The sequence below is a fragment of the Pholcus phalangioides genome, unplaced genomic scaffold, assembly GCF_987345545.1.
Source record: "Pholcus phalangioides strain wild (caught in Gottingen) unplaced genomic scaffold, Ppha-v1.0 ptg000017l_1, whole genome shotgun sequence".
Classification (NCBI taxonomy): Eukaryota; Metazoa; Arthropoda; class Arachnida; order Araneae; family Pholcidae; genus Pholcus; species Pholcus phalangioides.
In genome coordinates this window covers 55,460,066-55,476,099 of record NW_028301610.1, presented here as the reverse complement: position 1 = coordinate 55,476,099, position 16,034 = coordinate 55,460,066, and the positions used below count along the sequence as shown (strand labels likewise).

General features: G+C 35.7%; 1 protein-coding gene across 1 annotated transcript in view; it reads right to left on the bottom strand.

Moving 5' to 3' along the window:
* The window catches only part of LOC149074137 (uncharacterized), a 79,459-nt gene extending 63,927 nt beyond the window's left edge, over positions 1-15,532 (bottom strand). Inside the window, exon 1 of the mRNA XM_089246442.1 lies at positions 15,159-15,532. Within this exon, the coding sequence (XP_089102568.1) occupies positions 15,159-15,180 (22 nt within the window). The 5' untranslated portion in view covers positions 15,181-15,532. The remainder of the gene's footprint in view (positions 1-15,158) is intronic.
* Between the last annotated feature and the right edge of the window lie 502 nt (positions 15,533-16,034).

Here is a 16,034-nt window from a genome sequence, read left to right as displayed (position 1 = left end):
TGTATTTGCCTACAGAGCATAGTCTGTTGCACGTATGTCACACGTGGAACAAATCAAATCACTACTGGAAAGGTAACTGCCTTGCGAGTAGCACAGATGAACATACAACATAGTCTGATTCGAGAATGTTTGAATTGGGCCATAATACAACGGATGTAACCTGAAATATTCGTTTCTTAAGTAGCTAAGGTGCAGTTCATCACAGCACAGCAATTAAATGTTTAAACTTTTACTAGGGTTACGAGAAACTTGACGATCAGCCAAGACCAGATAGGCCAAAAGAATTCTGAGGCCTTGAGCGATGAGGCAGTGGCAAACGAGCTTGAAATCTCTGAGTGCTGTGTGGTTCGTCACATCTACCTGAAACTGGAGCGATATGTTGTCCTTGGGGTGCCCTTGTCATCCATCATATCGCGTGCGATTCGTCAAATTAATTAGTCATTCTGGTGCATCCAATGCACCGTCGGTACTTTGTATGTTTTGTAATTCCAATAACGTTTCAGATAAACGTTGTTTTCATACTTTTTTTTTATGGCGCTGTTTCCTCTCCGACAACAAACACGACAATGCAGGGCAATGTGTGTGCGAGAGAGAGAGAGATGACAATTGGATCTCGGCAAAGGCGAGAACTTGCATACAAACATCATGAGGTCAAAGCCATGGGAACGACGGCGCTTATTATTATTATTTTTTTAATATGGACAGGTTTCAAAGATTCAAGCTACATCCCAACCTCTCTCTCTTTCCTTTTACAGACAATCAGAGGACAATGGCCTTCTTGACACGGCCTCGTCCATTTTTATTATGACTCTTTCTTTAATGATTACTACCATAACAATGTGAGAGAGAGAGAGAGAGAATCATACAACAAACCTCAAAAAATAAATCGAAAGAAGAAAGAGAGGTTATATTGTTGAATGGTTAAGTGACCATCAAAGCAACGGATTAAAGGGTCATTTTGGCCTAATGACCATCTTTTCTTCCATATTCTAAGAACAATAATAAAAGGTACATAGACATGCATTTACATTACATATATATATAGCATTGATGGAATATAAAAACATGCAAAACGAAACCTTTTAAAATTATATAGTGATTGTTCCGAAGATTGTTAATTTATTTTTCTTTACCGAAAAATATCTCAATTTTTAGTTTCGCGGTACGTTGATGCGCTAACGGTGTGCCACGTGATATTGGTAAGGTGTGATACAAGATGTTTCTAGATATAAAATCACATTTAACGTAGTAACGCCTGGCAGTCGAGTGGTTAGGGAACTAGCTTCTCACTGTGCAGGTCTGGGTTCGAATCCCGGTTCGGGCATGGATGTTTACTAATACTAACAAATTCCCTGGACGGATCATGCTGATCCCTTGGGAATACGTGGGGATCACGTTACTATTATTATTAATAGGGCTGTAATTCCCGATGAATGTGTCATGTAATTTAGGGTGGCGCCGAAATGCCTAATTAGAAGAATATTGATCAATCATGTTTAATTGTAAAAACATCCCTTACCATAACGGTCAGTTTTAAGCAGGTGCGGCCGCAACGTACCCTACAACATTAGAGGCCGTGAAATGGGATATGCACATACGCTGAATATGTATTCTGGCTTCAACTGTTCGATGAAGCCTTGGCTTAAAGTTTTATCAATCATAGAAATGCTGTATGAAAAATTTAAGTTTTACACGTTACCTCTACATGCATTTTAAAGGAAATTCATAAAAAATAGAAAGTGGACCAACGGGTCTGCAGGCTAGTCCCTCGTCAGCCTCTTATTTGAAGTCCACGTAACAGATGCTGTATTATAGACAGCTAGAAAAAAAATTGCACTTGATCGCAAAATTATATCCGTGCCCATCCCTGTCTTATAGAGCTGTCTTATAGCACCATTGGATGGTGTGCGACAGGTGCGGCAGCACTCGAGGAACATATGAAAAGAAAAAAAAAATTTCAAAAATAAAATAAGGCGGCGGCACTTAAACGGAATGACGATTGCAAAAGTTGATACAAAAGGCTTGAGTACCACAGTAAAGCCTTTCGATATTTTTGAATCACGGGAGTATGCTGTCTGTATTTCATTGAGAAAAATACGCAAAGTGGTTGAGATACTAAATATAAGGAAAGAACAAAACTTTGTTCTTTGTCAAAAAGCCAAGAAGCGATACGGGACACCGAAAAAAAATATCGTTCACACTCATAAACAAGGAAAGTCACACATGCATAGATCACGTCTTTTACAAAACAAAACGGAATACCTCACAAAAATTCACAGTATTTAACACAGATATCACTGACCACTACCCAATATTAGGAATTATAACCTTTCCCGATAAACAAGAAGGGAATTCAAATCATGAAGATAATAAAAAAAAAAATTGATATCCAATTCATATCAAAAATAAATTTCAATTGCATAACGTGAAAATGATTCGGTACAAAATAAATGCGGACATCTCTTGGATATTATAACAATGAATTAATTAACTAATCTCTCGACTAAATCTACAAAAAATACCCTAAGAAAAATAAAAAACAATGGATAACTAAAGAAATACTTGACAGAATAAACCACAAGGAAAAATTATACAAAAAACAAAAAAAAAAACTATATGGAAATGAGTACAAAAGTTATAACAAAAATTTAAAAATATACATAAAATAGGTAAAACAAGAATACTTCCAGGAGAGCTTTAAAGCTTGCGAAAACAATAAAAGATTACAATGGCAAATTATTAGAAAAAATGTATTAAAAATAAAGATAAAAAAAATGACTTTACCAGTTTTTCAAAATCCAACAGAACTTGCAGATAAATTTAATCATGAGTTTATTACAAGAAATATTAATAATGATGAGGAAAATGCAGATTTTTGTACTTGTATAGAACAAGAAGGCCCCCTTCAGACACCTCTATTAATTCCATGCTCGACCTTGAAACTAAATGTCATATACTAAAACAAATTGTGGCAGAAATTAAAGAAAATAAAGCAAGTGGTTTTTTATGATCGAATTACGCCGAAAATGATGAAAATAATTTTCCACTACCACATAGATGTGTTAAAGGAAGTGGATTCCTCAATAACAAATAAAGTATTTTTATTCTGAACTAAAAAATTCCCTCGTACATCCTATTTATAAAACAGGAGATTCCAATGATACAAACAACTATACACCTATCTTGATTCTACCAATTTTTTCAAAAATTTTCGGAAAATGTAGGAAATATCAACTGATTAAAATTAATCTTAATCTTAAACCATCAAAAATTCTTTGCAACCAATCAATATGGCTTTCAGAAGAACAATTGTAGTGCAAATGAAGAATACGGAAGGAAGACTGGTTTCTTCCGCTTGGAAGAGAGCAGGGTCGGCAGTTTTTTCCAAGCGGAAGAAACTGTCAACCTCTTCAAAAGGCTGATGCAGTTATCAATTTGCATACATAATTAAATTAGTGAAATTAAATTTACTTAATGTTATAAAAAATATACATTTACTATATCTAAAGCATAAATTGTATCTTATATGACAAATTATTGAAGGAAAACTAGTTTCTTGCACTCGAAAGAAACATTTCTTCCGGTCGGTTTTTTTCCGCTTCGGAAGAAACTGCCCAACCCTGGTATATATACAACTTATGTATATATATAATTCATGCCCACTTCCGCCTTATTGCAGTGGGATTCTAGTTTCAGTCTCATGCTTTCCTTATCCTAGAAATTCAACCTGACATAACCTTTTTTCACGGAGGGAAAAATATACACAATAAAACACAATTAGTAAATTTTTAATTTATGAGAAAAATTCAAATTAATATAATTCAAAATCAGTTTGACATACTTAGATTTACACAGATATTAGGCCGGGCCGAATACCGAATGGCTGCATAATCTTTCCATCTCTAGTTGAAATTGATTAAAAAATTGCCAACGCGTGAGAAATGAAAGGCTATTGCAATTGGTAGCCAAACTGAAATGAATTAAGCAAAGTTCGCGATGGCCAAAAATAAAAGAAAATACGGGAATGTTCCGTAAAATACGGGTCATATAGTCACCCAAAAAAATTGAAATTTCTAGCTCCCATTAAAAAAAAGAAAAAACGATTCATTTTATGTTTCTTTAATTTATATTTGATTCTTTCATGAATCGCACAGGAAATCGCCATATTGGTTACCTTGTATGTCCCTCAAAAAAAGGGAAATATCACGTGATCCAAAAAACTTCATTCCATGAGACACAGAATAGTGTCTGTTACCGGAAAGTGTCCGCGCTATGGGAATGCCCGTTATGTGAAGTTCTACTGTGTAAGGGAGAAATACCGTGCAGAGGGGCCTCTCAGTTATTTTTGAAGCGGGACCCCGCTGCCTCATAAATTCACAAAAGTAGTGAATACGTACATATGAGTATAAAATTTAGGCAATAAATAGTGACATGTTGCAACTACATTGTTTGAGGACATTAACATTGGCGAATAATTACCTACTTTTTGGAAAAAAATGCAGTGATCTCTCAGTAATGCAGGGGTCTTCAACGCATGGCCACATTTACCCCTTAGAGCTTTTGTCGTGGCCCGCTGATCATTTTCAGAAAATGGTTGAAAAACGATTATTTATTTTTAGCTTTATTAATGCGTCGGTGATAGGGAACAAGGAAAAAAACCCGCTTAAATAAGATAGGCATGTAAGTGAAAAATCAAGAAAAATGTGATATATAATATGAAAATTGATAGATGCACGTACATAAAAGCAAAATTTCGATATTTTCTTCATTCTCAAAGCATATGATAATATTTTCTTCATTCTCAAAGCATATGATAATATTTTCTTCATTCTCAAAGCATATGATAATATTTTCTTCATTCTCAAAGCATATGATAATATTTTCTTCATTCTCAAATCATATGATAATATTTTCTTCATCAAAATCATATGAATACACTATATAGGTTATGTAATTACAACAGTATCTAGTTACATTTGGTAATATTTTAACCCTTTCACTACCAATTTTAGAATCTGCATAGGAGATATATTTTGGATATTCGAGTATGTGTATTCCAAACTACATTAGGGTAATATGGAGAATACCGCGGTTTCTCTGCCTTCAGATATGGCCTCCAAGTGGAACATTGATAAACAACTTCAAAATGCCCTCATGATGCTAGGGGGAGTCAGTGTTGCTCGGTTGCCACCATCATCACGACTGCTATAGGAGAATCTTTTTCAAGTAAACGTAATTTTAAATTTACTTCTTTCAAATGAACGTAATTACCAAAAAACTTCGGCAAACTTTCAAAAGTGTTTATTAATTACTGGAAATGTGTCCCCAATAATTTGAAACTACTCACAATGTACATCACAAGTGTTATATTTTATTGTGCTGTGCTCATTTTTAGCTAGCGATTCTCTCCGGTTAGATGGTACGTTATTTTTTCACAGATGGTGTGCGGGGTAATATGGAATACTACTACTAAGTATTATCTGAGTTGGTCTCGCTAGAATCTCTGGTGTAAAAATAATGTTTGTGTTTTGTTCTCTGTGGGCCTACCTTGACTGTTTTGTGACAGAATAGGAAGATTGCATTTGAAACATCATTTTGATCATTTTTGTCACACTACGGTCATTTTCTGCACACGAAGGCCAATTAGACAAGGACCTGCAACTCATTGCCGATTCCGAACGGCGGATTTCGACATTTCTGCCTTTTTATATTCACCGAAAGGTTAGTGCGCTTACCCCCTCGCTACCCCCTCGGTGTGGGACTCCCTGCGGTAGCAATCTTTTTCTGTGGTCATGTCGCCGTTCCTGTTGTACCCCCGCGCCAGGAAAGTTTTTGACAGGGACGAATCGGGTATCGAACTCGTTGCATTTGTGAGTCTTTAAAATAGACTATAACACACACCCACCGCATCATCAACTACCTACAAAAACAAACGATGAAATTTTTATTTATTTTTATTTATTTTTTTTTTTGTCATAGACTTATTAAAACTTATTAAATCTTGTTTTTGATCAATTCGAATTAGTTTTCTTCATTTCGAACACCTTATTCAATACTGTCCCACGAAAATGATTTTTCTAAATGCCTTTTTTCTTAGTTATACAGTGGATCCCGCTTATAATGCTTTTCAAAAAACTGCCATGAAAAACATTGCAAAGGAGCATTCAAGTATTACGTCAGCATCGATAGGGAAGGAGGGGTTTCAGATTTTCTGACTTTTGATGACAAGGTGAAGGGGTTGAATGATGCTTATATACGTCATCAACCACCCTTTAAAAAAATATGAAATACTCTTAATCGCATCTTTCTGAGAATGCCAAAAAACGAGGAAAAAAACTTTCCTAGTTTGTAGGCACCTAAGCTAACATTCTGCTCCCCCCCCCCCCCCATAAGTGCTCTATAGACCTTCTCTAGTAGATCGGGGGAATTGCCTACATTCGACCTGCCGTCTATGCTAATGATGCAACTTTTCGTGAATGGTGAATCGCCACCCCCCCCCCCTTCCCCGTACCGTCTATGCCCCTGTATAATGTGGACGAGAAAATAAGTTGCGATGATTTACGGGACAAGCAAAGAAACTACTACAGTACTAATGAAAACAATTTTCTTGTACGTTGGAAAGATGTGACCGCAACTGGTTTGTGCGTAGGTGGAATATTAAAACAGAAGCAAATGTTTTACTATTCCTCCGAAATACTTGATCGCGCCTGGTGTAGGCCCACCTCGCACCCAGAAGAAAATTGGTAGCCAATGACTGACCTGGTTGTTTTTTAAGCAACTATCTTGCCATTGACTGAGCAACATCTCTGGAATTTAGAGAAACCATGATGAAGAAGACGAGAGCTCGATGCTCGGTACTTCGCACCAACTAGCAACGGCAATCTATACCACTCCTGTAATTAATGCTTAACTTCAACCAGTAATTAGTAAACTTGAAACACAAGCTAAAAATATGGTGTTCAGTCTATAATCATGTGAAAAATAATCACCGTGCAATCAATAGCAAAGTAAACAACAGCAGTGTCAGATGGTGGTGGTCAGGCTCCTTATGTATATTCTCGAAGAGCAATCCAATCAGAAGCGTACGCAGGATCGACCTTTGGAGGGCATAAAAGGCTTAGGGGTTGGGCCATAATGAATTTCTTGAAGACAAATTTCAAATAACATTGAAATTAACAGAAATTGGTTATAAAAACATACAAAGGTATTTTATTCCGATATTTTAATATTTTTTGAATATTTTTTTGCATCAGAAATAAATTTTTTATCGCCTGGGAGGAACATAGAGGGCTCGTGCCCCCCTCTTCCCTGCGTATGTATTTGATCCCTCCCAATATGCATTAGGAGGTAGAGGAGGTAGAGTGTTGACGAAATTTTGCTTGGTGGGGGGGGTCAAAAATGGGCAAAACTCTGCTGACGTAATACTGTACTTGGATGGCCCCTAAGCAGAAAAATGCTTTAAACGGGAAATCTAAATGAGAGAATTAGCTGGAGTTGGGACCACGAAAATAAGTCGTACTAAGCGAAAAAACGTTATATGCAGGACGTTATAAACCGGATCTAGAATCCTGCGAACTACCAAAGCCACCTAGATGTAGTATCTAGGAGGCTTTGGAACTACGCGGCCGTGGAGGTGACAAATGAAGGGGACGATTTTTTAGGGCACCAACTGAAGAAGAGGGGTGATTTTTTTTATCCCCAAAATATTATTCGCTTACCCTTGAAAAATGTCTAGAACCGGTCCTGATTATAAGCAGGGTTGATAAAAATAATCAATTTTTTAAAAAAATCAAAAAAATCTGATTTGTTTCATTTATATCGGATTTTTTTAATTTACATCAGATTTTTTTAATATTGTGTCTAAACTTCAAATAATTAACAAATTTTAAATTTTAATATTGTGTCTAAATATGACTGAAAAATATTAAATCCTTAAGATAAGTATATTTTTAAGTATAGAAATCAGACTAAAACATCAATTTTTTAGACAATGTTGAACTTGATAAATAAAATAAGTGCATAGTCATACATGGAACAAAAATTTATTTATCTACATAGGGGAAAATTATTGTTATAAAATATCTGCTAATTTTATCCTTTATCAAGTCAGGGTTGATAAGAATCGTGTTTTTTTTTATATAAATTCAATATTTACTGACACATTTTTAATTCAAAATTTGAAATGTTGACTTATTAGGGGTATTTAAATATTTTTCATAGCAGGTATAGTTCTCACACATTTTGACTTATAGATAATATTAAGCTCTAAAGACCTTGCTTTTAAAAAAAATTGCATTAGCATACAAAACTACTAAAAATCCCGTTTATGATAACAATGATATCTAAGAACAATATCATTTTATGTTTAAAACAATATTGAAATTTGTACTTGATAAAAAAATTCAAAAGCACATTATCATATTATGCAACTAACATTCATTAATTTAATCAGTTTAAATATTCTGGAACAATATCTTTATAAAATATCGCTGTGTGTGAAACCCCATAAACTTTTCTTTGAAAAAGAACCACCTTGAATGAATAAAGAATAAAATTCCTTATTAGGCGCTATGAAAAATTTCTCTATGTTGTGGCATAATCGAAAAAGCATGGGGGAGGGAGATGAGAGTAGTGGGAAAAGTTGTTTTTATTATGATTTTTGAAATTTATTTATTATTTACTTTTGAAAAGAATCATGCATTTTTTCCCAACTGTGACAATTATTCCCATAGATAGTGTATTGCCTACTTCCACAAAGCCTGTAGTAAATTCCATTACAGGGATGAAAAAATCTTGTCTATACAGTTAAAACTCTTTAATGACTTCACTTTCTCTATGGGTAAGAAAGTTGTTGGAAAAGACTTGAGAAGATTTTAGAAAAAAAGGTTTCTAATCTTCTGAGAGAAACTGAATTAATTCTAACAACCTGACTTTTAACCCAAAAAACAAATATCTTTATCACATTTATTTAAATATTAATTAATGTGTAAATAATATTAAAATATGAATCTTATTATCTCTTATTTACTTGTATTGCATCACACAATTTAAAAAAATCATATTATTCAAAATTGCTTGAAGTATCAAAAGTATCTGATTTAAATCAGTAATTTTTTTTAAAAATCATTTGATTTAAATCGTGATTTCATTCAAGCTGATTTAAATCGAGCTACCTTGAGTATAAGCCATCTAAACTTGAATATGCGTGCGTTATTTGGAACCCAGTTCATTCATGTGATTACCAAATAAAATTATTGCCGTCTGTACAATATAGATTTCTCGAACGTTTTTCGAAAAGTTCAGTGTGTTAAATCATGATATTCTTACTGGTATATGTTTTTACGCTCGTTATTTCATGTTGTTAGTCTAAGTCAGTGATTCCCAACGTGAGCGTTAACGCCCCCTTGGGGGCGATGGAAAGTTCCGGGGGGCGGAAGAAGCTACGGGTATAACATAGGATCCTATGGGTTAGATTACGTTGGGGGGCGATGGGACAAAAAAAATTCCGAAGAAGGGGGCGATGGGACAAAAAAAATTCCGAAGAAGGGGGCGATGGGACAAAAAAGGTTGGGAAACTATGGTCTAAGTGATCGTCGAGATTTTTTTATAGATATCATTTTCCATAAGTTATTTCATAATGACATTGATTGTATGCAAAATTTACAGGAAGTTAATATTAATGTTGTAATGTATCGAACGATATTTTATAATTTATTTGCAATTAAGAGGTAAAGAACACAAATTTATGTAATTTTGATCCTATTTATCAATTCAGTCAGCTATATAATTCTCAAACGGGGGGGGGGGGGCATCTAGATATTTTTATTCCCCTTTGAAAGAGTTTTAGAAATAACATTTTTAAGCTATAGGATTTTTGTGTTTTTATTCTCAATTTTATGTATTTCATGTTCGATTTTATGTATTTTATATTCAATTTCATATTTGGTTTTTTTTCATTTTGCTATCAACTTTATTCGTCTATTAATTAATTTATTTAGTCTACCTGTGCGTACGCTCCTGTATATTTTTATTCGCGTACTTTATGCATTTTTAAGCTTTATTTTCTTATTATTTTTTTTTTTTTGTTCAATGTGTTTTTTTTACCCTCTCCAACTGTAACTGGATATTTTCTGTTGTTGGATCATAAATATATAACTAAATAAGTGGAAACGTTATAAGCGGGATCAACTGTAATATTTATTTTTAAATACGATACACTTGTCAATGCAAAGGCAAGAACCCAAATTATATAGAAATACAGTTTAAAAATCTAAAAATACAATCTAAAAAATAATAAGTTCCATATTACCAGTATGTACTATACAGGGTGTCCTGTAAGCGCTGATTTATCTCATCAACCGTCCATTGTAGAAGTTTAATTCGAATTTAAAAAATGCTCAAAAGGCGTTAAAAAATTACCTTGTACCAGTTTTCAGAATGAGAATACAGTGTGTCACAAAATGAAAAATATAAATTTTTATACGGTCACCGTGTCCTCTAACTTCCAATTAGAAAGTTGTTGCCCTGTCTCTCTTGAGTCCAACAAAAGGGATCCTATGTTTTTAACCGCATTATTCGCGGAGATATTCGAATACAAAAATCGAAAAACTTGGGAAATGACAGCATAAATGAGGGAAAGAGCGTTGTTCGTTAGTTTTTGCTGTTATTCCCCAACTTTTCTCCAGTTTTTGAATTAAAATATGTCAGTGGATATTGCTGTTTTAAACATGGGATTTTTTTTGTTGGGCTCAGAAAAGACAGGACTACAACTTTCTGATTGGAAGTTAGAGGACAATGGGACCATATAAAAATTTAGATTTTTTTTGTTTGATAACACACTGTATTCTCACTCTTAAAACCGGTACAAAGAAATTTTTGAAAGCCTTTTGAGCATTTTTTTAATTGGAATCGTACCCCTACGACAGATGGTTGATGATACAAAGGCCGCATTAGCACATACAGGGTGTCCTGTAAGTGCTAATGCGGCCTTTGTCCCGGCGGGAAGTGAAAGGATTATAGCAACTTGAAATCGAGTACTGTTTTTAGTTAGCACCAGAAAACCGCCTTTTCGATTCGTACGAAACTGGATGTATTTAAAATTACGATGGGCTTTTCTAAAGCTTTTGCAGATGTGGTGTATGTGTTGAGGCACAATTTTTTTTATTATCCTTTGCATCGATCAAAGTCTAACGCATCGTTGTCATGTGCGTGTCTGTCGCGATATTTTGTAGTTCTAAAAATATAATAAATAACCAATAACTCAGTTTCCATCCAACTTTCCTACGTTCATTTTGAATGGAATTGATGTGACTGCTTTCTTTCATTTCCTCATTTAAGTTATGGGAAATGTGAAAAAGCTAATACGGACTGGAATGAGTAGGCAAACATGAAATGCAGTATCTTGGGTAAACTTTTTAAAAACCACCGTTCTAAAACACATGCTGTTGGTCGCAACTTCTCCTTGTCACCATTTTATCACCACATCAATTCAACTAACCCTTTCAGTCTAAATCCGTATCACCTGTGAAGAAGGTGTGGTATGAATTGGTACGGAAGTGCAAAAGAAACCAATTCTGATTTTTAGCCAGTCCGTCATAAACAGTTATACAGTGATACCTCGGGTAACGAACGCCTCGGCCTACCCTTTTTCGGCAAACGAAGTTTTTTTTTTCGTGATTTTTCCGGCTAACGAATGCGAATTCGACATTTTCGTTGATATGGATGCACGTACTAACATAAAACAGCCACGTCGTGAGCTAAATTTTGGGGTTACTTATCATCAGAATTGCTCTCAACTGAGTCCGATCAATTCATGTCCACCTCTGAATCTTTTTCCAGTTGCGGAAAAAAAATGAGTCTCAAAATTAGTCGTATAAATGAAAAAGTCATAGACGTATAAGTGAAAAAATCGCATGATTTTCCTGTCTCTTTGGCCGGGAGCGCAGAAAATCGTTATATAACTGAGAAAAACGTATGAGAGGGTGGGTGCATTGGCGTACACAGAGGGGGGATGTTTGGGGTTCTAACCCCCATCAAGCCGAGATTATCTCTCGTGTTATTTTGCAGGAAAAAATTTAAACCCCCTGAGAAGAAAAAAAATTGAAACCTTCCCCTCTTGAGAAAATTCTGCGTATGCCTATGGGTAGGTGTATATATAAGTGAGAGATTATTGTATAACAACAATATATAAAGAAAAGGAAAATATGGATCTATATCTATTTCCGAAAAATCATCAGATTTCCGAACAGCGAATTATCCTGTAATTTATGAGACTCCAAATCTAAACATCCAGAAAATGGGGATCAAATCATTGAAGGTTTCCATTAATTCTTAAATTATTTCTTTCATTAATTTTGGATTTTAATTATTCTGAGTTTTTATTAGCTTTTTTTTAAATAATTTCTTTCATTAATTTAATATTTTCTTTAGTTCTAAATTTTCAATTTTTTAAGATTTTTTGTCAGGAATTTCCTGCATATTCTGTATGGAAATTCCTTGGCATGCAATAGTCCCATGTGGTCTAGTGGTTAGGATTCCTAGCTTTCACCCAGGCAGCCCGAGTTCGATTCCCGGCATGCAAAGTACCGTTTGTTCAGACTGCCACGAAGCTGAGCTGGAAGAGATCTCGGCAACGGGATAAGTCAACACCACATATAGCACAAGGCCTCTGCATGAAGGCCATTTCTCCTATTGCCGTTGGATATATTGCAAAAAAGGTAAAGATATCCCATTCGTCGGTTTGATATATCCAATAGCAATAGGTGAAATGGCCTTCTTCGTGCGGAGGCCTTGTTCTATAGGTGGTGGTGGATAAGTCCAATGGCAAAGTTCTGACATTCATTCATGCATATTCTGTAATAACTCATACATTTTTTTGGATGCCGAAACCCCTACACACAAAATATATCAAATCGGGGCTCAAGGCACACCAAAAATGTTTCTAGAAAAAGGGCCCACTAAAAATCTTTGAGAAGCTCTGACCCCACTAGGGCCGGAACTACCATAGCGGGTAACTGCCACAGACAGCAAATTTTAGATGGGAACAAAAACACCGTTATAAAATCTTCGAATTTTAAAGTGGAGGGGGTGACAAAATCATGTTTGCCCCCGCTTCCACAAAACGGGTATGGTCACTCACGTGCTCACACTCTCTAGGTTACTCTTTTGGTTTTCCCTCGCTCTCTAAATCACTCTTCTGATCATTCACATTCTTGCACACACTCCAGGTCATACACTCTCTCTTTTTCGGTCTTTCACGTTGTCTCTCCTGCACACACTCTATACAACTCTTTTGGTCACTCTCACCGACCTGTGGTGTGTTCCTCTCTCTCTCTCTCTCTCTCTAGTCATTCACGTGCTTGAACACAGTTATGGTCAATCACAAGCTTGCACACCCTATAGGTCACTCACATACTTGCAAACTCTTTAGGTCACTCTTTTGGTCGCTCATTGACCTGGTCTCTTACATTCTAGGCACTCTTTTGTTCAGTCACATTCTTAACTTACCTGTAAGTCACTCGTTTGGTCACTCGCGGACGTAGTCCCGTGCTCTCTCGGCAGAGATGAATTCGCGACAGTACCCAATTGTCCGGGGAAAATATGTTGTAAAAGTTTGTATGTTTTTTTTTTCTTTTTTTTGACACAAAATAAAGTGTTCCAGCCTCTGCCACAAAGCTGGGCTGGAAGAGATCTCGGCAACGGGATAAGTCCAGTGGCAAAATTCTGGCGTTCATTCATTCGGCAGAGATGGATATATGATACAATTATGCACCTACGCGTTATACAAATTTTGCCAGCGTTTTCCAATTCTATTCATCTTTTCTTGACCATTCATTCCTCAAATTTGCTGCCCCTCTGAACTTACCATCCTGTGATATAGCCACTCCATTAAGCCCTCCCGCCCCCGTTAGTACGCTCTGGGTTACAGCCCTAAACCCCGCAATTATTTTCACACCGAACCCCGCATTTACGGTAACAATAACATCCTTCATAAATTCTGAATTTTCCTCAATCCTGGAAATCTGCATTTTCATCTAGAAAAAAATAATCGTGGAAATTTTTTCTGCATTTTCTTCCAGAAAGAAATAATTCAGGAATTGTTTCTTTCGTAAATTCTGAATTTCCACCATATCTGGAATTGTTTTTTTTAATAAATTCTAAATTTTCTGAACTCTCTCTTTCATTAATTCTGAATTTCAATCACAATTCTGAAACTATTTCTTTCATTTATTGTGAAATTTTTCATCAGTTCTGGAATTCTGAAATTTCTCATTCATCAGTTCTGGAATTTTTCATCAGTTCTGGAATTCTGGAATTTTTCATCAGTTCTGGAATTCTGGAATTTTTCATCAGTTCTGGAATTCTGGAATTTTTCATCAGTTCTGGAATTCTGGAATTTTTCATCAGTTCTGGAATTCTGGAATTTTTCATCAGTTCTGGAATTCTGGAATTTTTCATCAGTTCTGAAATTTTTCATCAGTTCTGAAATTCCGAAATTTTTCATCAGTTCCGGAATTCTGAAATTTCTCATCAGTTGTGAAATTTCTCATCAGTTCTGAAATTTTTCATCAGTTCTGAAATTTTTCATCAGTTCTGGAATTCTGAAATTTCTCATCAGTTCTGGAATTTCTCATCAGTTCTGGAATTTCTCATCAGTTCTGGAATTCTGAAATTTCTCATCAGTTCTGGAATTCTGAAATTTTTCATCAGTTCTGGAATTCTGAAATTTTTCATCAGTTCTGGAATTCTGAAATTTTTCATCAGTTCTGGAATTCTGAAATTTTTCATCAGTTCTGGAATTCTGAAATTTCTCATCAGTTCTGAAATTTTTCATCAGTTCTGGAACTATTTCTTTCTTTTATTCTAAATTTTCATTATCCTGAACTTTCGATTCCCCTCTCTTACAAAGGGGGAAAAAAACCGGCACTATAAAGGTCCCTCGACCATTTTCGAACCGGGGTCCCCCGTGCCTGTTAAGGGCGGCCCTAGCCATTATAATAATTGACAACACGTCATAATTATCGCACTTCAGTTTTGTAGAAGAGAGAAGTTAAGAAAGCAGTTCGAAAATTAAAAGTTATAGATTTTAACTGCAACAAATACTTATTTGATAATTAATTAAATTGAAAAAAAAAAATTATTTTTCAAATAAAACTTACCGTCATTTTTTATGTCATCCATTTTTTGATTCGGAGCGGTTCTTTTCAACGGTCGCCGCTGTTTTCAAATAAACCGGGCGCGAATCGAATCGCACGTGCAACTTCTGCAGACGACACACAACGTTTACCTTTTTTCTTCTCTTTTTATCGGTAAATAAATTGTCTTCTTTTACACCGTAATAAACCGAACAATGTCTTTGGAGAGAAATTTCGGAATAAAATATGGTTTTACATCAAAAAAAAAAGGATGATTTTATATCCTTTTTTCCATAATAAAAGACAAATCCCGAGAACCCGTCACTACCGTCTGCCCGTTACACCTTGATCAACTCAGATGAATGAGTGAGAAGGAAGAGGAGCTGTGAGTGTGTTGTGTCCTGTGTTGTATCCTCGCCAGGTTGTTTGCTTTTGTCGATCGCCAAAAAAAAGTCAGAAAAGCGCCAAGACGACGATAGACGTTCGATTGAGTCAGTGATTTTGGCGGTTTTTAATATCGTAACTTTTAGAACTTTAGATTTTTGTCGTGTGGACAGATATTTCGCGATTTTATTACAACTTGTACAGTCACGCAGGGCCGTCTTAAGAGCATCATGGGCCCCCCGGGCCAAGTGATTTTTCTGAGGCCCTACATGACAAATTTTCAAAAATCTCAACTGTTTCTCATTTCTGTGAGGCCCCTCTTTCCTTGAGGCAACCGGGCCATGCCCGGGTGGACCCATGCGTTAAGACGACATGGAATCACGGGTGGTTTTAACGGCGGGTGCACCCATGGCCCCCACATAGGGGGGGCTGACAGGGCTCTAGCCCTGGGGCCCGGGATGATTATCATTTTTTTTTGCTTTTTCACGCTATAAATTAGCTACAGAAGGGGCCCCG